At 44.9% G+C, this 27,629-nt stretch overlaps 1 protein-coding gene across 3 annotated transcripts in view; it reads right to left on the reverse strand.

Moving 5' to 3' along the window:
• Positions 1 to 611: 611 nt before the first annotated feature.
• The window catches only part of PDYN (prodynorphin), a 36,361-nt gene continuing 9,343 nt past the window's right edge, over positions 612 to 27,629 (reverse strand). For all 3 annotated transcript variants that reach the window (XM_072110830.1, XM_072110832.1, XM_072110831.1), the window contains 2 exons: positions 4,016 to 4,156; positions 612 to 1,638 (listed from right to left, as the gene is read on the reverse strand). In XM_072110830.1, coding sequence (XP_071966931.1) covers positions 931 to 1,638; positions 4,016 to 4,144 — 837 coding nt within the window. In that variant the 5' untranslated portion in view covers positions 4,145 to 4,156 and the 3' untranslated portion in view covers positions 612 to 930. The remainder of the gene's footprint in view (positions 1,639 to 4,015; positions 4,157 to 27,629) is intronic.

Here is a 27,629-nt window from a genome sequence, read left to right on the forward strand (position 1 = left end):
TACAGGCAGTCCCCTGACTTGATGACCCCTAATTACAGACAAACATCTCTGCCCACTGTGACCTCCGGTGAAGCTCTCTGGATGCTTTATTTAAGTTCCAGGCTGCAATAATCAGCTGTAAAGGTTCTGTAATGAAACTTTATTGATAATCCTTGGTCCCGGTACTGAAAACAATTTAGAATCTCCAATTGTCACTGGGCAAAAAAATTTAGAAAAAAAATTGGAATTATAAAATATACAGTTTCGACTTACAAACAAATTCAACAAACCTATGTAACCTACCTTGTACGTAACCGCCTATATCTGCATAGTTCTAGTCGGGGACTCAATAACAAATATATATGTATATAATGTTGAGGAATCTGAACCTGTGGCAATCCTTCTGCTCTTTGGGTGCATCTTTGACCTCCATTCACCTCTTTTAATGCCTTATTCTTAAGGGAAACTTCACTAACAGTAATAATTGTTATATTTTAGTTTCACAAATAAAAACAACCATGTGCGGCTCTCTTAAGTATTTGTTTTATTATATTCATCTGCTTTTAGCTGATTGTGTTATTGTGGTGACTTGCTCGTGCTTGTAAGTACTCCACACATTACTACATAAACACTTAGTTGTAAGATTTTAATGTAAAGCGCTATGTACATCTGTGCACAGTACAAACAAGAACATACTATACATTCAGCGTAATTGAATGAGCTGGCAAAGACAATTCATGGGTTGTGTGCAGTATCATCTGTCAGCCTATAGATGTATGTTAAATTCCCACCTCCAAAGATCTAAAGGAAACCCATCTCTATCAATACTCGTCTATGGGATGCTTGGAATAATGTTGAATCAAACAGAATGAAATGTTTTTTTTTCCTTTTTTCTTTTTCAAGAATTTACTATTCCACCACCTTCTCGCTGCATACTGCAGACATTAATTCTTAAAGGGTGGACAACTCCTCAGAAAAGGAGCTGGGATTTTCTTCTGACCTTGTAGTGACCTTGAACTGACGTCGAAGGAATCCCCCATATCTTTTCTGATTGTCCCACTTTAATTTAGGTCGGATTCTACGCATAAATCCCCCATATCGCTTCTGAAGATCTGTCACTCCATGTTCTGTCTCCACCCCCTGTTCTGTCTCAACCTCCTCCACCCCTTCATCTGACCCCAGAACTGGGTCCAATATCATCCTCCTGTCTAATTCTACCCCCTGTAAATCCTCCAAGCTCCTCTTGGGGTATTTGCGTAGGAAACCTCCATAGCGCTTCCTTTCCTCTCTTGGATCCCACGCCTGGTTCTGTTCCTCTGTTTGGTCATTGACTTCCTGTTCCTGCTCAGAGTCGGGTATCTCCAGGAGGTCCCTTTCTCCATATTTGTTTAGGACACCATTATAGGGCTCACTGGCTTCTCCTTTGTTGATTCCACTTTCTCGTTTAGGAGAGTTGAAGAAGAATTTGTTCTTATCCAGTTTTTTCATAAATCCCCCATAACGCTTGACTGGCACTTCCTGCAGGTCAAAGGTTGTGGGCACTCTCTCTTGCTCCCTTTTTGATATTTCAAGTACAGCTCCTAAAGGAGACATCATTTTCTCACATCGCTCCCATTCCGTTATAGAGATCATGGATCCCTCACACTGCAAAGAGCAAACCTGTGAAATGAGAAATCAAGAAGTTGGTGCTTGTGCCATCTAATGTCAGGACTATCATTATATTCCACCCACTGATTATATGCACATTTCAATTGGCATGTTGGCTACTTGCTTAATGGTCAACAACAGATGTGTAGCAGAATTGATGTCAACATTGCCAGTGCATATCTGCAATCGCATATAAGGAGCTCAACACCGCTTAGGTAATATAATTTGAGGAAACAATGGAGTGTGGTATTAACCCTAGGATAAAGAGAGTCTCCAGGGATTATGTCCATAATAATTTTTTGCACTATATTCTTTCCATGATTATGGGGGCTCCTATCTTGTCTGAACTCTTGTAATAACATTTAGTTATATTCTTTACAGCAGCCTCATGGCAATAGTTTGGAGGCGACCAATTGAGGTATATGGAGAGTTTTCTCAGTGTCAGAATTAGTAAGTGTCATTATTAAAGGAAATCTACCATAATAAATAAAAATAATCTTTATATAGCACCATTATATTCCGTTATAGAAATCATGGGGGACATATACAAATAAAATACTACATTACAATGTACAAACAGTCATATGGAACAACAGAAGTGAGGGCCCTGCTCACAAGAGCTTACAGTCTATGAGATCAAAATCAAGCACAAATAAACCAGGGACAATATTCATAGATCAAGGCACTGTGACTGTGGTAATCTTCTTATATTTGTTATCTATGGCCTTCTTCCTTCTAAAATAAACTTTTTTAAAAAAAGGCTATATGGCCAGAAGTGCAATGTGGGGAGTCCCTCCGTGCTGCAGCTTAATGGGCTGTTCACTGCCAGCACACAGTGGGAGGGGGATGTGCTCCTGCACCGTGTAACAGCCTGTGAAGACAGAGCACTGAGGTGTTTACGTGATGCCCCCCATAGCATTTCTGTCTCCTTAGCATTATTTTAAAATTTGTTTTTAGTAGGAAGGAGGCCATGGACAATAAATATAAGAAGATTACCACAATCACAATGCCTGGATCTATGAATAATGTCCCTTTATCATTATGGATTTTGAAGTTATATTTCCTTCAAATATACACTCACCGGCCACTTTATTAGGTACAGCATGCTAGTAACGGGTTTTGCCCCCTTTTGCCTTCAGAACTGCCTCAATTCTTCGTGGCATAGATTCAACAAGGTGCTGGAAGCATTCCTCAGAGATTTTGGTCCATACTGACATGATGGCATCACACAGTTGCCGCAGATTTGTCGGCTGCACATCCATGATGCGAATCTCCCGTTCCACCACATCCCAAAGATGCTCTATTGGATTGAGATCTGGTGACTGTGGATGCCATTTGAGTACAGTGAACTCATTGTCATGTTCAAGAAACCAGTCTGAGATGATTCCAGCTTTATGACATGGCGCATTATCCTGCTGAAAGTAGCCATCAGATGTTGGGTACATTGTGGTCATAAAGGGATGGACATGGTCAGTAACAATACTCAGGTAGGCTGTGGCGTTGCAACGATGCTCAATTGGTACCAAGGGGCCCAAAGAGTGCCAAGAAAATGTTCCCCACACCATGACACCACCACCACCAGCCTGAACCGTTGATACAAGGCAGGATGGATCCATGCTTTCATGTTGTTGACGCCAAATTTTGACCCTACCATCCGAATGTCGCAGCAGAAATCGAGACTCATCAGACCAGGCAACGTTTTTCCAATTTTCTACTGTCCAATTTCGATGAGCTTGTGCAAATTGTAGCCTCAGTTTCCTGTTCTTAGCTGAAAGGAGTGGCACCCGGTGTGGTCTTCTGCTGCTGTAGCCCATCTGCCTCAAAGTTCGACGTACTGTGCGTTCAGAGATGCTCTTCTGCCTACCTTGGTTGTAACGGGTGGCAATTTGAGTCTCTGTTGCCTTTCTATCAGCTCAAACCAGTCTGCCCATTCTCCTCTGACCTCTGGCATCAACAAGGCATTTCCGCCCACAGAACTGCCGCTCACTGGATGTTTTTTCTTTTTCGGACCATTCTCTGTAAACCCTAGAGATGGTTGTGCGTGAAAATCCCAGTAGATCAGCAGTTTCTGAAATACTCAGACCAGCCCTTTTGGCACCAACAACCATGCCACGTTCAAAGGCACTCAAATCACCTTTCTTCCCCGTGCTGATGCTCGGTTTGAACTGCAGGATATTGTCTTGACCATGTCTACATGCCTAAATGCATGCCATGTGATTGGCTGATTAGAAATTAAGTGTTAACGAGCAGTTGGACAGGTGTACCTAATAAAGTGGCCGGTGAGTGTAGATTCCCTTTAAAGTAACTGAATTGGCCCACCTGTCTAGCACCAGAAGTTGTATTTAGAGGAAACTGAACAAAAGTGGCATCTCATCCAGAATACACTTACCAGAGGGTTAAAGTGGCTGTTGGCGGCCTGGATCTGTAGAGCACAGGAGAAGCACCAGGACACACAGTCTGTACATGTTGCTTGTGGAGCAGAGAGACTCAGCAGAATTATGAATACAAGCAAACCCATTGTCAAGATTTTCTGCATGGACACAAAGAAATAAAAACAATTAATTATGGCAGTCTTATAGATGATATATTCTTATGTGGTATTCGAGTCATGCAAGGTATTTGAAAAAAATACCCAGCATTTATTATGTACTGTAATTCACTGGTGCATATGCCTTTCCAGTCATTGTCAAATACCACAAACATCCAGCATCACAGAACCCCATACTGGGAGCAATGTGGGCGACTTCTGAAGTATGAATGATTCTAGGGTTACTCTGGCTTTATCTATCGACGCCCGAATCACCCACCAGATAGCTGGCTTTGCTTTGTTCTTTATAAATACCCCCCTACCCCGTTATATCAGTATTCCCCTCTTATTAGCCACATTTAATTAAATTAAATTTAATTCTCCTGGGGGGGGGGGGGGCTATATATAGATTCCAGCTGGGAAGGCTGTTACTAGGCTGGGGAGGATGTATATGGGATACAGTATATTACTAAGCTGGGGCTGTATATGGGATACAGTATATTACTAAGCTGGGGCTGTATATGGGATACAGTATATTACTAAGCTGGGGGGCTGTATATGGGGTACAGTATATTACTAAGCTGGGGAGCTGTATATGGGATACAGTATATTACTAAGCTGGGAGGGGGCTGTATATGGGGTACAGTGTATTACTAAGCTGGGGGGGTGTATATGGGATACAGTATATTACTAAGCTGGGGAGCTGTATATGGGATACAGTATATTACTAAGCTGGGGCTGTATATGGGATACAGTATATTACTAAGCTGGGGAGCTGTATATGGGATACAGTATATTACTAAGCTGGGGGGCTGTATATGGGATACAGTATATTACTAAGCTGGGGGGCTCTATATGGGATACAGTATATTACTAAGCTGGGGGGCTGTATATGGGATATAGTATATTACTATGCTGGGGGGCTGTATATGGGATACAGTATATTACTAAGCTGGGAGGGGGCTGTATATGGGATACAGTATATTACTAAGCTGGGAGGGGGTTGTATATGGGGTACAGTATATTACTAAGCTGGGGAGCTGTATATGGGATACAGTATATTACTAAGCTGGGAGGGGGCTGTATATGGGGTACAATATATTACTAAGCTGGGAGGGGGCTGTATATGGGGTACAGTATATTACTAAGCTGGGAGGGGGCTGTATATGGGGTACAGTATATTACTAAGCTGGGAGGGGGCTGTATATGGGGTACAGTATATTACTAAGCTGGGAGGGGGTTGTATATGGGGTACAGTATATTACTAAGCTGGGGAGCTGTATATGGGATACAGTATATTACTAAGCTGGGAGGGGGCTGTATATGGGGTACAGTATATTACTAAGCTGGGAGGGGGCTGTATATGGGGTACAGTATATTACTAAGCTGGGAGGGGGCTGTATATGGGGTACAGTATATTACTAAGCTGGGAGGGGGCTGTATATGGGGTACAGTATATTACTAAGCTGGGAGGAGGCTGTATATGGGGTACAGTATATTACTAAGCTGGGAGGGGGCTGTATATGGGGTACAGTATATTACTAAGCTGGGAGGAGGCTGTATATGGGGTACAGTATATTACAAAGCTGGGAGGGGGCTGTATATGGGATACAGTATATTACTAAGCTGGGAGGGGGCTGTATATGGGGTACAGTATATTACTAAGCTGGGAGGGGGCTGTATATGGGATACATTATATTACTAAGCTGGGAGGGGGCTGTATATGGGATACAGTATATTAAGAAGCTGGGGGGCTGTATATGGGATACAGTATATTACTAAGCTGGGGGGCTGTATATGGGATAAAGTATATTACTAAGCTGGGAGGCTGTATATGGGGTACAGTATATTATTAAGCTGGGAGAGGGCTGTATATGGGATACAGTATATTAAGAAGCTGGGAGAGGGCTGTATATGGGATACAGTATATTATTAAGCTGGAGGGCTGTATATGGGGTACAGTATATTACTAAGCTGGAGAGCTGTATATGGGATACAGTATATTACTAAGCTGGAGAGCTGTATATGGGATACAGTATATTACTAAGCAGGAGAGCTGTATATGGGATACAGTATATTAAGAAGCTGGGAGGCTGTATATGGGATATAGTATATTACTAGGCTGGGGAGGCTGTATATGGGGTACAGTATATTACTAGGCTGGGGGTTGTATATGGGATACAGTATATTACTAAGCTGGGGCTGTATATGGGGTACAGTATATTACTAAGCTGGGAGGGCTGTATTTGGGATACAGGATATTACAAAGCTGGGAGGATGTATATGGGATACAGTATATTACTAGGCTGGGGAGGCTTTATATGGGATACAGTATATTACAAAGCTGGGAGGATGTATATGGGATACAGTATATTACTAAGCTGGGAGGGCTGTATATAGGATACAGTATATTACTAAGCTGTGAGGCTCTATATAGGATACAGTATATTGCTAAGCTTGGAGGGCTGTATATGGAAAACAGTATATTACTAAGCTGGGGGGCTGCATATGGGATACAGTATATTACGAAGCTGGGGGGATGCATATGGAATACAGTATATTACTAAACTGGGGAGGGGCTGTATATGGGATACAGTATATTATTAAGTTGGAGGGCTGTATATGGGGTACAGTATATTACTAAGCTGGAGAGCTGTATATGGGACACAGTATATTAAGAAGCTGGAGGGCTGTATATGGGGTACAATATATTACAAAGCTGGGAGGGCTATATATGGGATACAGTATATTATGAAGCTGGGAGGCTGTATATGGGATACAGTATATTACTAAGATGGAGGGCTGTATATGGGGTACAGTATATTACTAGGCTGGGGGTTGTATATGGGATACAGTATATTACTAAGCTGGGGTGGGGGCTGTATATGGGGTACAGTATATTACTAAGCTGAGAGTGCTGTATATTGGATACTGTATATTACTAGGCTGGGGAGGCTGTATATGGGATACAGTATATTACTAAGCTGGGAGGCTGTATATGGGGTACAGTATATTACTAAGCTGGGGGGCTGTATATGGGATACAGTATATTACTAAGCTGGGGGCGTTATATGGGATACAGTATATCACTAAGCTGGGAGGCTGTATATGGGATACAGTAGATTACTAAGCTGGGAGGGCTGTATTTGGGATACCGTATATTACTAAGTTGGAGGGCTGTATATAGGATCCAGTATATTACTAAGCTGTGTCCTGTATATGGGATACAGTGTTACTAAGCTGGGGGGCTGTATATGGGATACAGTATATTACTAAGCTGGGGGGCTGTATATGGGATACAGTATATCACTAAGCTGGGAGGCTGTATATGGGATACAGTAGATTACTAACCTGGGAGGGCTGTATTTGGGATACAGTATATTACTAAGTTGGGGGGCTGTATATAGGATCCAGTATATTACTAAGCTGGGTCCTGTATATGGGATCCAGTATATTACTAAACTGGGGGGCTGTATATAGGATGCAGTATATTACTAAGCTGGGGGGCTGTATATGGGATACAGTAGATTACCAAGATGGGGGGGCCTGTATATGGGATACAGTATATTACTAAGCTGGGGGCTGTATATGGGATACAGTATGTTACTAAGCTGGGGGGGCTCTATATGTGGGGCCAGATTTTATTAAAGCTGGACGGGATCTCTATATGGGTAGCTATATATAAGTTATTTTGGGGTGAATAACGAGGCCTCTAAATATATGAGAGCAGGGCTTCATAAAAAAATAAATACATTATTATATATTTACAGTATATATTCATTAGGGGTGCTATATATTTACATTGGTCAGGAGAGCCCTGTATATAAAATCATATGTAACATATTAACAGGGTGGGATATATTAGTTATAGTATACAATAGATTACTTTGCATGATGTAAACCAAATGTTGGGGTCTGTATTAATAAAATAGGGGTGTTGTTTATTGATTGGGGTGCTGTGCATGCTATAATTCCAGTAGAATATAAATGAAGGGATGTTTTATATGTGGGGGAGCGTGTGGTGTTGTGTTGTGAGGGGTATATATCATTTAGGAGCGCAGTGTTGTTATCCAGTGTTGTAAGTATATTACTAAGCTGGGGGGCAGTATATTTGATACAGTATATTATTAAGCTGGAGGGCTGTATATGGGGTGCAGTATATTACTAAGCTGGAGAGCTGTATATGGGATACAGTATATTAAGAATCTGGGGGGCTGTATATGGGATACAGTATATTATTAAGCTGGAGGGCTGTATATGGGGTACAGTATATTACTAGGCTGCGGTTGTGTATGGGAAACAGTATATTACTAAGCTGGGGGGGCTGTATATGGGGTACAGTATATTACTAAGCTGGGAGGCTGTATATGGGATACAGTATATTACGAAGCTGGGAGGATGTATATGGGGTACAGTATATTACTAGGCTGGGGAGGCTGTACATGGGGTACAGTATATTACTAAGCTGGGGGGCTGTATATGGGATACAGTATATTACTAAGCTGGGGGGATGTATATGGGATACAGTATATTACTAAGCTGGGGGGATGTATATGGGATACAGTATATTACTAAGCTGGGGGGCTGTATATGGGATACAGTATATTACTAAGCTGGGGGGATGTATATGGGATACAGTATATTACTAGGCTGGGGAGGCTGTATATGGGATACAGTATATTACTAATCTGGGAGGCTGTATATGGGATACAGTATATTACTAAGCTGTGAGGCTCTATATAGGATACAGTATATTACTAAGCTTGGAGGGCTGTATATGGAAAACAGTATATTACTAAGCTGGGGGGCTGCATATGGGATCCAGTATATTACTAAGCTGGGGGGCTGTATATAGGATCCAGTATATTACTAAGCTGGGTCCTGTATATGGGATACAGTGTTACTAAGCTGGGAGGCTGTATATAGGATGCAGTATATTACTAAGCTGGGGGGCTGTATATGGGATACAGTAGATTACTAGGCTGGGAGGGCTGTATATGGGATACAGTAGATTACCAAAATGGGGGGGGGGGGCTGTATATGGGATACAGTATATTACTAAGATGTAATCTAATATTATTGCTAATCTCTATATGGGTAGCTATATATAAATTATTTTGGGGTGAATAACGAGGCCTTTAAATATATGAGAGCAGGGCTTCATAAAAAAATAAATACATTATTATATATATACAGTATATATTCATTAGGGGTGCTATATATTTACATTGGTCAGGGGAGCCCTGTATATAAAATCATATGTGACATACTAACAGGGTGGGATATATTAGTTATAGGATACAATAGATTACTTTGCATGATGTAAACCAAATGTTGGGGTCTGTATTAATAAAATAGGGGTGTTGTTTATTAATTGGTGTGCTGTGTATGCTATAATTCCAGTAGAATATAAATGAAGGGATGTTATATATGTGGGGGAGCATGTGGTCAGTTGTGTTGTGAGGGGTATATAACATTTAGGAGCACAGTGTTGTTATCCAGGAGACTTCATACTGTAAGTGACTGTGGTATTTTTAGGGACGACGGGTGGAGATGCTGCACGGAGCTGAAGATATTTGGCCGTGAAGAAGGCAGTGATACGTCATGGATTGGAGAATCCGGAATAAAGTCCTCCTGATGGAAGAGATTGTCATCTATAAGGTACTAGATGCCACTAATGACTCCCAGAACCTGTACAGAACAATGTCAGTGAGCCTGTCTGTGGGGATGTTAATTGGTAGTAAAGGCAATGGAACAGGAGTAGGGGGTGGGCAGCATTTTAATATTCGCCTCAGGCAGAAAATATGCTAGAATCAGCCCTGGGGGAGAGGGCACTATGACTGTCTTTTGGAACATTGTGATTCCCCCCATGAGGGACAGCCCTGTTTTTTCACCACTATGCCATCATCCTGGGGAGTTGGGTGATTGTCCCATTGTTCCACCTCCTAATCCTGTTACACTACAGCTACAGAGTTGCAGTGCAGTCTAGGTATCGGGACTAGGAAATGGTAACTACTTCCTGCTACCTTCACACAGGTAAGTACCAAATGTTTTTTTTAACACACAGCTACAGGAGGAGGAGGGTGGCACAATATAAAGGGAATGAAGGACAGGGGGCACAATATGAGGGGATTGGAGGAAGAGGCCACAATATGAAAGGGATGGAGGACAGGGGGCCACAGTATCAAGGGGATGGCAGACATGGGGCTACAGTATGAAAGGAATGGAAGCTTCAATGGAAAGAAGAGGCCATATTATCAGAGAGAGAGAGGCCACAATGTGAGCATACCTCCCAACCGTCCCGTTTTGGGCGGGACAGTCCCGTTTTTTAACCCTTGTCCCGCCTGCACGGACCGTTAAGTGAAAGTCCCGGTTTTTTTGCGGTTTCACGGATTTTTCCGTTTTGTCCCGCCCCCGAGTCCCGCCCCCCCCCCGAGTCCCGCCCCCGAGTCCCGCCCCCGTCCTGCTCAGGATACAGAGAAGCCAGGGGGCGGGGTACAGCGTCCTCCTCCTCTCCAGCTCCCGGGCTGTCTGCTGCAGAGCCGGCACCTCCCCCATCCCCTCCCCTGGGAGGCAGAGCCCTCCCTGTCCTCAGGCTGCCACTTGCAGGCACATGGATGGATGGAGCAGTGCAGAGTGTCATGTTCTCTGCACTGCCCCTGCACAGCAGCCCCAGGGGATCATCCTCCGTGCAGGCAGGAACTCTCCAGCACTGCTACATCAATGGCTCCCTGCCCCCACCTCCTCCTGCTCCTCACTGAAGTTCGTCTGATGAAGCAGAGCCGAGTGTGTGCAGCTGCTGCAGTGTGATAACAGGTACTCTACAGTGACTGCAGGCAGCAGCTAAAGGGTTAAACACTTTCCTCCATAGACCCCCTGCCCCCATCCCTAACCCCCCCAGTGCCCTTCTATTCTGCTTTTATTGTACCATATACTTAATCCCTTAACCCCTTAAGGACGCAGGGTTTTTCTCTCATTTCTCGCTCTCCAACTTCAAAAATCCATAACTGTTTCATTTTTCCGTGTACAGACCCATGTGAGGGCTTATTTTGTGCGTAACAAATTTTACTTTCCCGTAATGTTATTTATTTTAACATGCCGTGTACTGCGAAGCTGCAAAAAATTCCAAATGTGGAAAAAATTTTTTAAAAAACCGCACATGTCACGTTCTTGTGGGCTCAGTTTTTTCGACTTTGACTGTGCACTCAAAATAACACCTCAGCTTTATTCTTTGGTTCGGTACGATCGCGGTGATACCAAATTTATATAGGTTTTATTGTGTTTTAATACATTTTCAAAAATTAAACGCATGTGTGCAAAAAAAAAAAAAAAAAAATTTTTGCCATCTTCTGACGCTAATAACTTTTTCATACTTTGGCGCACGGAGATGTGTGAGGGGTCATTTTTGGCGAAATGAGCCGACGTTTTCATTGCTACCATTTTGAGGTCTGTGCGACATTTTGATCATTTTTAATTTCATTTTTTATGTGATGTAAAAAGGTGTAAAAGTCGCATTTCGGACATTTGGGCGCCATTTCCCGCCTCGGAGGTCACCGCCACCCGTAACCGTTTTTATATTTTGATAGATCGGGCATTTTGGGACGCGGCGATACCTAATATGTCTGTGATCTTTACTGTTTATTATGTTTTATATCCGTTCTAGGGAAAGGGAGGTGATTAGAATTTTTAATATTTTATAAATTTTTTTTATTTTTAAAACCTGTTTTTTCTTTTTTTTCCACTATTTCTTAGACCATCTACGGTACATTAACCCTAGATGGTCAGATCGCTTCTACCATATACTGCAATACTTCTGGCTCATTGTAACGAACCTGCAGAAGCCATGTAGCCTCGTGTCAAAAGAAGACCCGAGGCTACCACGGCAAACGATCGCCGCCCCCGATGACGTTCGGGGGCACAGCGATCGTAAAAAAGACTTTGCCGGCGACAATGACCGACTGCGGTTATTAGCGGTGGGGGTTTTCTGCAACATGCAAAACCCCCCACCTTGTATGAAGAAGACTCAGCCCGTGAGCCCTCTTCATACACTCCTTATACTCTCTGCGTCGTAGAGCTACGGCGCAGAGCGTTAAGGGGTTAAAGGGGTTTTCCCACAAATACAAGTTAGGCCCTATCCATAGGACAGGGCTTAACCTGCTGATGTGTGGGGGTTTCAGTGATGTGACCCCCATAGATCATGAAAACAAGGGGTCTGTTGGGGTCCACATAAGGTCCATGTCATCGCTCTATGACGGTAATGGAGCAGAATGGTCATACACGGCCGCCTGCTCCATTACTCTGACGGAACAATTTTTGCGTTTCCATATTTCACTCCCCACTTTCAAAAATCAATAACTTTTTTATTTTTCCACGTACAGAGCTGTGTGCGGCCTGTTTCTGCGTAACAAATTATACTTCCTAGTGACAGTATTAAATATTCCAGGCCCTGTACTGGGAAGCGGGAAGGAAAATATCAAATGTGTTTTTTATGGCTTTCACTGCGCGCTCAATAGGACTCCTCCCCTTTACTGCGCTCCATAGGACCCCTCCCCTTTACTGCGCTCCATAGGACCCCTCCCCTTTACTGCGCTCCATAGGACCCCTCCCCTTTACTGCGCTCCATAGGACCCCTCCCCTTTACTGCGCTCCATAGGACCCCTCCCCTTTACTGCGCTCCATAGGACCCCTCCCCTTTACTGCGCTCCATAGGACCCCTCCCCTTTACTGCGACAACGAGCATGTCCCCCCCCTAGACAACGAGGATTTCCCCCCCTAGACAACGAGCATTTCCCCCTGCTAGACAACGAGCATGTCTCCCCCTGACCCCTAGACAACGAGCATGTCCCCCCCCAAGACAACGAGCATGCCCCCCCCCCTAGACAACGAGCATGTCCCCCCCCCCAGACAACGAGCATTCCCCCCCCTAGACAACGAGCATGTCTCCCCCCGACTCCTAGACAACGAGCATGTCCCCCCCCTAGACAACTAGCATTTCCCCCCCCCCTAGACAACGAGCATGTCTACCCCTGACCCCTAGACAACGAGCATGTCCTCCCCTGTGGCTGCGTGCCCTTTTTTGTGTGTTTGTGTTATTTTTGTCTTCCAGGACCGTGCCTGCTGTGGACTGCTTCGGATTCGAAGGATTACGTCTATGACCGACATTTCTAACAAATAAAATGGTCAACGAGGGTGTGTCTGCGTCTTTTGTTCAATAAAATTTTCTGAAAACGGTGTGATTATTTATTTTTTTGCGACACTCTTCATAGTTTGCCATAGTAGTGGTGCCGGCTAGGTGACGGTGCTCATTACTAAGGGCTGGCCTTAGTGTTTGCCTTAATTTTTTTGGCAAATTTACACTAACGCCCATACCATTACCCCGGTACCCACCGCCACCAGGGGTGCCGGGAAGAGCCGGGTACAAACCAGTACCTGACCGTCTATAGATGGTCAGGTGTTGGGGCGGCTGCAGGCTGTTATTGTTGCGCTGGGATAGCCCCCTAACAGTGACCTATCCCAGCGCAGTAATGGCAGGCTGCTGCTGCTTTTTTGTATCAGGCTGATTTGAACAATAGGGGGCACCCCATGCCGTTTTTCCCCCCCATTTTTTTGTAAAAATGGGGGAAACAGCCTGGGAGCCCCCTTTAAAGGGGGGACCCCACGCATATTTTTGTCAAAAATTTGAAGAAAAAACGGCATGGGGTGCCCCTATTTTTCAAATCAGCCTGATACAAAAAAGCAGCAGCAGCCGCCATTACTGAGCTGGGATAGGCCACTGTTAGGGGGCTATTCCAGCGCAACAATAACAGCCTGCAGCCGCCCCACTACCTGACCATCTATAGACGGTCAGGTACTGGTTTGTACCCGGCTCTTCCCGGCACCCCTGGTGGCGGTGGGTACCGGGGTAATGGTATGGGCGTTAGTGTGAATTTGCCAAAAAAATTAAGGCAAACACTAAGGCCAGCCCTTAGTAATGAGCACCGTCACCTAGCCGGCACCACTACTACGGCAAACTATGAAGAGTGTCGCAAAAAAATAAATAATCACACCGTTTTCAGAAAATTTTATTGAACAAAAAACGCAGACACACCCTCGTTGACCATTTTATTTGTTAGAACTGTCGGTCATCGATGTAATCCTTCGAATCGGAAGCAGTCCACAGCAGGCACGGTCCTGGAAGACAAAAATAACACAAACACACAAAAAAGGGCACGCAGCCACAGGGGGGGACAGGCTCGTTGTCTAGGTGGGGGACATGCTCGTTGTCTAGGGGGGGGGACATGCTTGTTGTCTAGGGGGGGACATGGTCGTTGTCTAGGTGGGGGTACATTCTCGTTGTCTAGGTGGGGGTACATGCTCGTTGTCTAGGGGGGGGTACATGCTCGTTGTCTAGGGGGGGGCATGCTCGTTGTCTAGGGGACATGCTCGTTGTCTAGGGGGGGCATGCTTGTTGTCTAGGGGGGGCATGCTCGTTGTCTGGGGGGGACATGCTCGTTGTCTAGGGGGGGGCATGCTCGTTGTCTGGGGGCGGACATGCCCGTTGTCTGGGGGGGACATGCTCGTTGTCTGGGGGGGACATGCTCGTTGTCTAGGGGGGGGCATGCTCGTTGTCTGGGGGCGGACATGCCCGTTGTCTGGGGGGGACATGCTCGTTGTCTAGGGGGGGACATGCTCGTTGTCTAGGGGAGGACATGCTCGTTGTCTGGGGGGGGCATGCTCGTTGTCTAGGGGAGGACATGCTCGTTGTCTAGGAGGGCATGCTCGTTGTCTAGGGGGAGTGGAATATGCCCCCCAATTATATACATAAATATACATTGGTGCCAGTGGATGCGTTGAAGGTATGAGCAGTGGCGTGGCCAGGGGGTGTGGTTAGGGGGCGTGGCTAGGGTGTGGCTTCTGTGGGTAAAAAAATCGCCGCGGCGCGCTTCGCGCGCCGCCATTTTGTCCCTCTTTCTCCTCCACAAAAGTTGGGAGGTATGTGTGAGGGAATGAAGGAAATGGGACACAATGAAGGGAAGGGGGTTAGTGTCAAAAATGTGGTGGAGGAGAGTGGCCACAAAGCAACTTCAGAAAACTAGTGCATTATAAGTGTATCGGAGGGAGGGCCCACAAAAAGGAGGCATTATATGCTGCTGAGGTGCATTAGGGGGTATTATATGTGAGTCCATAGGGGGGCACAATGTGAGGAGAAGTGGAGAGGGGACATAATGAGAGGAAGGGGGAGAGTCTTCAATGGGAGGAAGGAGAGAGGGCCACAATGTCAGGGAGAGAAGAAAGGGGGCACAAAGTGAAGAGGAAAGGGGGCAGGAGTTCAGAAAACTAGGGGGTAAGTAAAAGGGCTCACTAAGCGGAACATTATATATTGCTGAGCTACACTAAGGGGTATTATATTTGTGTTCATAGGGGGGCTGGCCACAGGAAGCTGGCATTATACTACAGTATGTGGGGGCCATGAAGGTGGATATTATACTATGCTTGGGGTAAGAAAAGGTGCAGGGAAAAGTGCATGGCTTAGGGCAGTGATGGTGAACCTTTTAGAGACCGAGTGCCCAAACTACAACCATAATCCACTAATTTACCATAAAGTGTCAACATGGGATTTTTAGCAGTAACTTATTGCCACCTGTTCTTCCACATCTTTCAATCGTATCGGGCCTCCTGATGCAACCAATACAGTTGAACGAAGGAGGCGAAATTCAGACTCTCATTGTAGCTTCTCTCCAGGTTCTCTCTTTACAGGAAATGTGGTGGGTCCAGCAGGAGGACCTCCAAAGATATTGCAGTTTAGTCCACACCTTCTAATTTTACCTGCAGTTCCAAACAGCCAATGAAGTGTTGCTTTAAAATAGCGCGGAGAGCAGCATCTCTAAAGTTGCCTTGGACAGCAGGAAAATTTGGTCCTGTTTGGTGAACTCTGTCCTGGGGCGATGACCACCTCTGGCACTCGTGCCATAGGTTTGCCACCACTGGCTTAGGGCATACACGCAGGGCTATCACGAGTACGAGCGCCAGCATATGATAAATATCCCCCACTGTGGCCAACTGAGGACACTGTGGTTGATTATGTGGGCAACATGGCTGATATTGTACTTGTGCTTGAAACTTCTCATAGGGGCTTATTTACTAAAGGTCCACGTATCGCACTTTCGTCGGATTTTTGAAATTTTCGGGATTTCCGCTGCTGTGACTGGTATTTAACTGGGGATTGTGTCGCACGCGATTGGATTGTGGTGCAATTGCGGTAGCTTTTATGCAAAAAAAATCGGGGGGGCTGGCCATCGGACGATCCGACTAGCATGGACTGAGCACAGGATTTAATAATCAAATTGTGTCGCAGCCAATTCACTTACATGCACTGGGAAGAAGAAGATAAACTCCGGCGGACCAGAGCGGGGAAGCGACAGATGCGGGTTATCGGTCGCATGATCCTTCTGAATTGCGGCACAGTGCACTGGAGTTGGACAATGCACATCGGGGAACGCGCCAGGGACGAGTAAGTAAATGTCCCCCATAGTGTTAAAGCGGAGTATAGTGAACAGTTAATACTTTATGTGCACTGAGTTTTTTTTCACTTCATGCTTAGCGTGCCACACTTTTATGTTCTTTAACCTTTCAAATAACTTAGGAGATAGATAGCACTCTAACTGCAGATGTGCGGCGCAAATTAAGGAAACTGAACATAAGGTGCGGGGGATGGGCAGGCCACATCTTCCTGGTGTGATGACTGGCCAGGAGTGGCAAGGTTGTCATGCCAATATTAAGCATCAGTGTAATTTGTATAAGAAATATAGATGATGATAAATCTCCATGGATACAGTGAGTCATTGACAACAGTGTCATTGGGGATCACACACAACACAGTTCAATGGTTATCACTTTTCTTTTACATGATATAAAACATGTTTGTTGAAAATTGTCTTTGCGATCTTATATGGCTCCTGTTACTGGAACAGCATCTTGGAGACTTCCATAATGTCTACATTAATATCTGAACTAGAGACCTCTATTGAAGGGCAGTTCATAGTTATATGATCCGTATTTTTCATCAATTAGGCTCCTTTCATACGAATGACGGATGGACCGGACCTGAGCATAGTGTACTTTCGGCAGGTGAAGGGGAGGAGTGAGTAGCGCTCATTCTCCATAGGGAGGCTTGCGGCCAGGCCATATGGACGGCTAAAGATACAGCACCCTCTGTTTTTTTTTCTAGTGACGGCATGGTACAGTGACACACATGTGTGCTCACCATACCATGCAATGTACTTCTATGGCTGCCGTACGCTAGCTACCATTCGTATAGCTAGCATGCGTCCACTATAAATATGCAAGGGGCCTTATTGTGAGCCAAAATTGACAGTAGAGACTATATAGAAATAGGGTATAATGGAAAGACTTCCACATGGTTCACAAAAACTGATGAAATACCTGAGGTGTGCGCCTGTTTTTGTTACACAGCTATGATATACCAAAGGAAGGAAACAGAGATGATGGTATAAGCATAGACCCGACATTAAAGGGCCACTCTATAGTGCTTAGAAATAAGTGATATAGTACTTTTACTGTGTTTTATACCTAGCTTCATGTCGTGCTCACTACATACACTCACCGGCCACTTTATTAGGTACACCTGTCCAACTGCTCCTTAACATTTAATTTCTAATCAGCCAATCACATGGCAGCAACTCAGTGCATTTAGGCATGTAGACATAGTCAAGACAATCTCCTGCAGTTCAAACCGAGCATCAGTATGGGGAAGAAAGGTGATTTGAGTGCCTTTGAACGTGGCATGGTTGTTGGTGCCAGAAGGGCTGGTCTGAGTATTTCAGAAACTGCTGATCTACTGGGATTTTCACGCACAACCATCTCTAGGGTTTACAGAGAATGGTCCGAAAAAGAAAAAACATCTAGTGAGCGGCAGTTCTGTGGGCGGAAATGCCTTGTTGATGCCAGAGGTCAGAGGAGAATGGGCAGACTGGTTCGAGCTGATAGAAAGGCAACAGTGACTCAAATCGCCACCCGTTACAACCAAGGTAGGCAGAAGAGCATCTCTGAACGCACAGTACGTCGAACTTTGAGGCAGATGGGCTACAGCAGCAGAAGCCCACACCGGGTGCCACTACATTCAGCTAAGAACAGGAAACTGAGGCTACAATTTGCACAAGCTCATCGAAATTGGACAGTAGAAGATTGGAAAAACGTTGCCTGGTCTGATGAGTCTTGATTTCTGCTGCGACATTCGGATGGTAAGGTCAGAATTTGGCGTCAACAACATGAAAGCATGGATCCATCCTGCCTTGTATCAACGGTTCAGGCTGGTGGTGGTGGTGTCATGGTGTGGGGAATATTTTCTTGGTACTCTTTGGGCCCCTTGGTACCAATTGAGCATTGTTGCAATGCCACAGCCTACCTGAGTATTGTTGCTGACGATGTCCATCCCTTTATGACCACAATGTACCCAACATCTGATGGCTACTTTCAGCAGGATAATGCGCCATGTCATAAAGCTGGAATCATCTCAGACTGGTTTCTTGAACATGACAATGAGTTCACTGCACTCAAATGGCCTCCACAGTCACCAGATCTCAATCCAATAGAGCATCTTTGGGATGTGGTGGAACGGGAGATTCGCATCATAGATGTGCAGCTGACAAATCTGTGGCAACTGCGTGATGCCATCATGTCAATATGGACCAAAATCTCTGAGGAATGCTTCCAGCACCTTGTTGAATCTATGCCACGAAGAATTGAGACAGTTCTGAAGGCAAAAGGGGGTCCAACCCGTTACTAGCATGGTGTACCTAATAAAGTTTAAAGTGGCCGGTGAGTGTATGTGAACTACCCTCCTTCTTATCAGTACTGAGTGGTAGGAGTGTTTAGTAGTAGTTGTGATTCTACAACCTCTACTGGGCCTATGGTTATATTTAACTTGCCACCAGTCCTTATTACCAAACCATTGTTACTTGTTTACTTGGCTTTACTGGGAGGAAATGTATCTTTTATTCTGCAAAAGTTCAGCATGGCCCTACCTACCTATATAAGATCACCAATCGAATCACAATGAAGCCATCCACATCAAATAATGCTGACCACATTAATATTAATTAATGGCACCCCACACCCTGGTGCTGCTGAGCCAAAAATATCATAATCTTTATTAGTAGCGAATTAAAAACATATACAACAGATGAACACACCATCAAAATAATGCCGGAAACATATAAATAAAGCATTAAGTTACATGAATCCTATATTATAATAGCAATAATGCTTTCAAAAAAATATATGTCAGACTAATAAAACAATAAAATATGAGACAAAAATTGGTAAATGTCAAGATAGAGAACACTATAATTGATAAAAGAATACAAATCAATATAAAATGGAAAGATATATAAAAAAAAGCCTCAAGATTAGAGATGAGCGAACATACTCGTCCGAGCTTGATGCTCGTTCGAGCATTAGCGTACTCGTAACTGCTCGTTGCTCGGACGAGTATTTCGCCCGCTCGAGAAAATGGCAGCTCCCGCCGTTTTGCTTTTTGGAGGCCAGAAACAGAGCCAATCACAAGCCAGGAGACTCTGCACTCCACCCAGCATGACGTGGTACCCTTACACGTCGATAGCAGTGGTTGGCTGGCCAGATCAGGTGACCCTGGGATAGACTAGCCGCTGCCCGCGCTGCTCGGATCATTCTCTGTCTGGATGCCGCTAGGGAGAGAGCTGCTGCTGGTCAGGGAAAGCGTTAGGGTGTTCTATTAGCTTACTGTTAGGCAGGAGTGATTCTACAACAACCCAACAGCCCTTCTTAGGGTTACAATAACGTTATACTTTTTTTTTTAATTTGCTTGTGGCTGGGCTTGCTGGCACTAGTAGTGCAGCTAGTACCATATTGTGAGGAATTAGCAGGGGGACTTGCTACCGTTGTGTTTAGCTCTTAGTGACACACATATCCACCTCAAACACCAAAGTGGGAAAATTTATTAGGGGTTTGATTTCAATTAGGCACAGTCTGCCAGTTTCTTTTTATTTTACGTTTATTTTTTTAATAACTCAGTGTCATCTCATCTTGCATAGTAGTGTGCTTTAATACTTGGCTAGAAAATAGCCATAGGAGAATCCAAACGGCTTACTTACGCCTACAGTAGCGTTATATATATATTTGATTTCTGGTTGATCTGCTGGTGGCTGTAGTTGCTGCAGTGCATCTACTAGCAAATTGTGAGCAATTTGGAGTGAGACTTGCGACCACTGTGTTTTGCGCTTAGTGACGCACATATCCATCGCAAAGACCGAAGTGGGAAAATTTATTAGGGCCCGGGGTTGTATTTCAATTAGGCACAGTCTGCCATTTCCTTTTTTATTTTACGTTTATTTTTTTCATAACTCAGCGTCATCTCATCTGGCATAGTAGTGTGCTTTAATACTTGGCTAGAAAATAGCCATAGGAGAATCCAAACGGCTTACTTACGCCTACAGTAGCGTTATATATATTTGATTTCTGGTTGATCTGCTGGTGGCTGTAGTTGCTGCAGTGCATCTACTAGCAAATTGTGAGCAATTTGGAGTGAGACTTGCGACCACTGTGTTTTGCGCTTAGTGACGCACATATCCATCACAAAGACCGAAGTGGGAAAATTTATTAGGGCCCGGGGTTGTATTTCAATTAGGCACAGTCTGCCATTTCCTTTTTTATGTTACGTTTATTTTTTTCATAACTCAGCGTCATCTCATCTGGCATAGTAGTGTGCTTTAATACTTGGCTAGAAAATAGCCATAGGAGAATCCAAACGGCTTACTTACGCCTACAGTAGCGTTATATATATTTGATTTCTGGTTGATCTGCTGGTGGCTGTAGTTGCTGCAGTGCATCTACTAGCAAATTGTGAGCAATTTGGAGTGAGACTTGCAACCACTGTGTTTTGCGCTTAGTGACGCACATATCCATCGCAAAGACCGAAGTGGGAAAATTTATTAGGGCCCGGGGTTGTATTTCAATTAGGCACAGTCTGCCATTTCCTTTTTTATTTTACGTTTATTTTTTTAATAACTCAGTGTCATCTCATCTGGCATAGCAGTGTGCTTTCATACTTGGCTAGAAAATAGCCATAGCAATAGGATAGCATCGTTTGGTTTTAAAAACTAAAAAACACACAAAAAAAAAAAAAACACAAAAAAAAGTTAAAAAAAAAATTAAAGTTATAACTCTCATTTTCAAAATGTTTAACCCGAGGGCTAGGGGTAGAGGACGAGGGCGGGGACGTGGGCGTCCAACTACTGCAGGGGTCAGAGGCCGTGGTCCTGGGCGGGGTGAGACACCACCTGCTTATGAGGGAGCAGGGGAACGCCGCAGAGCTACACTCCCTAGGTTCATGTCTGAAGTTACTGGGACTCGTGGTAGAGCACTGTTGAGGCCAGAACAGTGCGAACAGGTGATGTCGTGGATTGCCGACAATGCTTCGAGCAATTTGTCCACCAGTCAGTCTTCCACGCAGTCCACCCATGTCACCGAAATCGGCACTCCTCCAGCTCCTGCACCTCAGCCTCCTCCCCCCCAGTCTGCCCCCTTCCAGCAAAATTTGCCATTTGAACCGGCATACTCTGAGGAACTGTTTTCTGGACCCTTCCCACAGTCACAAACCACTTGTCCGGTTGCTGATGAGCAATTTTCCGATGCCCAGGTTTTCCACCAGTCGCAGTCTGTGGGTGATGATGACCTTGTTGACGTACTGGAAGAAGTGTGTAAAGAGGTGTCCGACGATGAGGAGACACGGTTGTCAGACAGTGGGGAAGTTGTTGTCAGGTCAGGAAGTCCGAGGGGGGAGCAGACTGAGGGATCGGAGGATGATGAGGTGACAGACCCAAGCTGGGTTGAGAGGCCGGGTGAACACAGTGCTTCTGAGACGGAGGAGAGTCCTCGACCAGAACAGGTTGGAAGAGGCAGTGGTGGGGCCAGACGGAGAGGCAGGGCCAGAGCTGGTGCATCAGCGCCAAATGTGTCAACTAGTGAAGCTCCCGTGGCGAGGGCTCCTGCGGCGAGGGCTAGATTTTCAGAAGTCTGGAGGTTCTTTAAGGAAACACCGGATGACCGACGGACTGTGGTGTGCCACATTTGCCAAACCAGGATCAGCAGGGGTTCCACCACTAATAGCTTAACTACCACCAGTATGCGCAGGCATATGAATGCTAAACACCCCACTCAGTGGCAACAAGCGCGTTCACCTCCGGCCGTGCACACCACTGCTCCTTCCCCTGTGTCAGCTGATAGTCAGCCCCCTGCCCAGGACCCTGCCACAAAAACCCCATCGTCGCCTCCACGATCCTCCACAGCATCCACCAGCGTTCAGCTCTCCATACCCCAGACGCTGGAGCGGAAACGCAAATATAGTGCAACCCACCCGCACGCCCAAGCCCTTAATGTGCACATCTCCAGATTGCTAAGCCTGGAGATGCTGCCCTATAGGCTAGTAGAGACCGAGGCCTTTCGCAGCCTCATGGCGGCGGCCGCCCCTCGGTATTCGGTCCCCAGCCGCCACTACTTTTCCCGATGTGCCGTCCCAGCCCTGCACCAGCACGTGTCAGACAACATAATCCGTGCCCTGACCAACGCCGTTTCTGACAAGGTCCACCTGACCACGGACACGTGGACGAGTGCTGCCGGGCAGGGCCACTATATATCGCTGACGGCACATTGGGTTAACTTGGTGGAGGCTGGGACCGAGTCTGACCCTGGGGCTGGTCATATACTGCCGACGCAGAGGATTGCGGGGCCTACCTCGGTCCAGGTGTTTCAGGCCTACTATGCCTCCTCCTCCTCCCACCCCTCCTCCACCTCCTCCTCCTCCGAATTACCATCCGTGGGCATGGTGCCATCAGTCGGTAGCTCTAGGCACAGCAGCAGTGCCGTCGTGTAAGCCACAAAATATACTGGAAAACTTTTTTCATTTACGGATATTATTTCAGCGCTTCTTGCGCAGATGTTTACATTCCCCTCACCCGCCATATCCCAAACTTATAAGAACGCTACTACACTTGATCTTATACAAAAGGTTCTTAGAAGTGCTGTTTGGGGAGTAGCCTAGAGACAGGGGCTTGGATTGGCGAAAGCTCGCCTGGCAGCGGAGCGCCAGCTCCATGCCAAGATCCAACTAACATAGTTTTAACTGCAGCACCTTTAATCTACTACTAGTTCACTGCCTCCATACATGGTCCCCTTATCAAACAAGCTGTGTCAGGCAGAATTTTGGATTGTTTTCATGGCTTCCATGTTAACTTTGTCGCCACCCTGCTGTGTAATCCACAAAATATACTGGCAAACTTTTATCATGTACCGATATTATTTGAGCGCTTCTTGCTCACCTCCTTTGGTTCCTCTCTGCCACCCATTGGTTTGAAGCCTGAGTCCATTTAGGGTATGTTGCCATGACACTCTCTAGCCTGCCGCTGCTGCCGCTGCCGCTGCCTCTGCATGCCGTCCCCTATAGTGTCAGGGTCAATTATTGGATGTTTTAGATGCTATCTAGCCTCATTCGGTCACTCTGTCACGGCCATGCTGTTGCCCATAATTTTGGCATAATGGTGCGATTAAGCAGCCTCAGAGGCATCCATGCATGCTGCCCCTGCTGTTTCCTGTCCATTTCCGTGGTGTTTCCATCCTTTTCTGAGGTTCCCAGGTGTTTGGCCAAGCTTCCCTGTGCAGAGCCTTGGTCCCCTTGAAAAATGCTCGAGTCTCCCATTGACTTCAATGGGGCTCGTTACTCGAAGCACTCGAGCATCGGGAAAAGTTCGTCTCGAATAACGAGTACCCGAGCATTTTAGTGCTCGCTCATCTCTACTCAAGATTTAAAGGGGTATTCTCGTCTGGGCATTCACATTTAATTTAATTAATCTACCATATACATACATTTCTTCAAGTAGATGTTATTGAAAAAAAATTACCTATGTGAAGATAATTTCTCATAAATGTAGTCACATTGGGGCTCATTTACTAAGGGTCCGCGGACCGCACTATAGTCGGATATTCCGACGATTTCTGATTTGCGCCGCATTTATACCAGAGAAATACTATGGAACGTAAGGTAAGATGCCAGGTATACAAATGATATTACTGGGTGAGAGACGATTAGCTGAGGGTGAGTAGGATCCCCACGAGTATCACCCACTAGACAGGCTCCTCAGGGGTGTGCTTAGAGTTGTCTCACACACTAGATTGTGAGTCAGTGACAGTAGTGATCAGACCCTGGCAGAAGTGGCAACTAGTAACTCTTAGTTGACAAATCTTCATTGAACACAGACCTTCATAACAACATCTCCTTGACATCTCTAGAATATGCCCTTAAAATACCACATAAACAGTGTAGTGTCACTTTGATAAAAAAAATACCGTGCTAATGAATAAAAAATACCCCATACACCACAATTGACCACCATGGGATCCTTGAATATATCCTGAGCACCACTCTCCTAAACAATTGCATCTAAGGTGGCACTTGATTATTTTATTTCCACAGTATTAGTAGCCTATTATGATTGCATCAAGAACTATGCTTCAAGAACCATCCTTCCACACTTGCGTTGCAGATCACGTCAGAGTTTGATCAGGGAGCGATCAGGGTTTGGTCAGTGAAAAACACACATTTTGCATCAGAGTGCAATCAGTTTTCAGTCAGAGTTTGTTCAGTGTCTCAGTTTTTCACGCACGTTTTCAATGCAATCTCAATGCGTTTTTCACGCGCAGGTAATGCGCGTGAAAGGACTCAGGACTGAACTCTATATTTTCTATGGCAATTGATGCGTGAAAAACGCATTGCACTTGCGTTGGACTTGCAAGTGTCTCAGAGTGCAATGCGTTTTTGATGCGTCTCCATAGACTTGGTGCGTTTTTCACGCGTGTGACTTGCAATAGTAGAGCATGCTGAGATTTAAACGCGCGTTAATAAAAAATAAATGCAAGTCTGAACAGACCCATTGATTACAATGGGTCAGAGTGCGATGCAAGTTCTGCGCGTCAAAAGCACGCGCAGAAAATGCACGTGAAAAACGCAAGTGTGAAAGGGGCCTTACTATTTTAGGAAAGTTTATTTTCTTTATATAAGTATTCTGGATTTGTACATATTTTAGAGGAAATTTTGAATTGCCAAATGCATCGACTGGTTGTCTGCTTTTAAAATTCTATAGGTTTTACGGCGCCTTTATTTTTTATTCTGTTTTATTGCTATATTTTGCAGGTTGTGATTGTCTTTGTAGCTGAAAAGCGCATGTCTAGTTATTACAGTAGTGATTATGTGGATTTATTTATGTGAACATATCAATATGGGACATTTGTGAACTGTACACATGTCCATCTATTACATTTAGGAGATGTGAAGGTAAATATTTTCTGTTTGGAGCACATTTTTTGCCACCAAAGTCAAATTTTAAGTATTTTTTAATCAAAATTGCATGAAGGCGCCTATGTCTATAAACTCTTTAATGCAATTTTGAAAATGGGGCAAGTGTCTGCTTTCAGAAAATGTGTGGTTTGTTGGGTTTACTTTAATTCTTTTTGCTGTAATTTTATTTTTAAACGTCAAAATTGTAAAAATTTTTGGAGTGTGGGAGGAAACCGCAGGACCCAGAGGAAACACACACAAACACAGAGAGAACATACAAACTCTTTGCAGATGTTGACCAGCGCTGCAAGGCTGTAGTGCTAACCACTGAGCCACCATGCTGCCTATCAATCTCCCCATCATCTATCTATCTCCTATAAAATTCTCCCATATTACAGTATGTTAAAGGGAGCCTCTTACTGACTGTGACTGGTCATAAAATAGTTTTATATTGGGGCCCCACTTTTAGTTTTGCCCAGGGCCCCACTTTGTCTAGAACCGGCCCTGAATATAATTCAAGGGGATGGTGTGTATAATTTGGTGTGGAGGGCAGGATTTTATAGTGGCCAGACTGTAAATTATATAGTTGTGGGCACACTGTATTTAGGGGAACTTAATTTAATTCAACCAGAAACACAGTGTAAGTGGTGCAGTTGTGGAGAACTAGTATATGGCAAGGAGTCATAGAGATATGGGAGGGCAAATACTGAACCAACAATTCACGGGTGGGATAAGTTATCATGAAGTTGTATACCTAATGGAGAAAAATTTACACCCGCAAAGATTCCGCCAGTATTTAGACCAGGACAGACCAGGCCAGCACAGAGGGTACGCAGCAGCTATGACTGATTTAAACAGCAAAGTGATGTCTCTCTGAGTTTTGTGGGACTTTCTTAGGCCACACACGGTGAGTCTGCTGCAGGCTGTCCATTACCAACATCCCACAGTGCATCCACAGATTGGTTTGGATTAGTTTTGCCTCTAAAATGCACCTACTTAGCCGCCTGTGATTATGAAGCAGCTAACCAGTTGTGTGTGGCTGTGGCCCTGATTTAATTCAACCAGAAACATAATCTTATTTGAGGGCAACTATTGAAACCTCTGTAGCAAATCTGTCCAAAGGTACTGGAAAAATTAGTGCAGCTTGCTGCGTTACTTTAACTCCAAAACTTCTGTCGGTAACATACTAGAGCAGTGGTGGCGAACCTATGGCACGGGTGTCAGAGGTGGCACTCAGAGCCATTTCTGTGGGCACTCAGACCATCACCCCAGGACAGAGTTCACCAAATAGGACCAAATCCACCAAGTCCCAGGCAACTTAAGACATGCTGCTCTCAGCACTATTTTAAAGCAACATTTCATTGGCTGTTAGGAACTGCGGGAAAAGGGAGATGGTGTTGACAGAACTGCATTATCTTTGGTGGTCATCCTGCATTTTTCCTCTACAGAGAGACCCTGGAGAGAAGCTACAACGAGAGTCTGAATTTGCTCTCCTTCTTTCAACTGTATTGGTGGCCTCAGGTGGGGGGGCAATACAATTGAAAGATGTGGAAGAACAGATCGCAATAAGTTACTGCTTAAAATGCCATGTTGGCACTTCACGGGAAAATAAGTGGATTTTGGTTGTACTTTGGGCGCTCTGTCTCCAAAAGGTTCGCCATCACTGTTCTAGAGGGTCCGTCTTGGAGTAAAGAAAATAAGATATTCCCTCAGTGGTATCCAAACTGCATTTGGCTACTACTTTAATGAAGTTGTCTCAGGATTTAACCTCTACAGCAAGATGTGGCAACTGTATTTAACCATGTATTTCACATTGTTATTGATATTAAAAGGGAGTGGAAATCTGCAGTGGGTGGAGAAACTGCATTGAATTTATTATCTCTACAGAGTGGGTCACATATGCTGGTTCGGTATCCCTTTGGTACCCATGGATACAGATCAGAGGCCCTCTATGGTTCTCAGGGTGGTTGTCCAATAGCATTAAATAGATCCTAGTAAGCCCAATGCACACAAACTGTGTGATTTGGATGTGACCTAGCCCCACAAACAGTGGTTAAATGGTGGCCTATTGATTTCTACGGAGGGGGTACAAGTCCTCCTAGTAACTTGTAT

This window comes from Engystomops pustulosus, chromosome 6 (assembly GCF_040894005.1).
Source record: "Engystomops pustulosus chromosome 6, aEngPut4.maternal, whole genome shotgun sequence".
In the NCBI taxonomy this organism is placed as follows: Eukaryota; Metazoa; Chordata; class Amphibia; order Anura; family Leptodactylidae; genus Engystomops; species Engystomops pustulosus.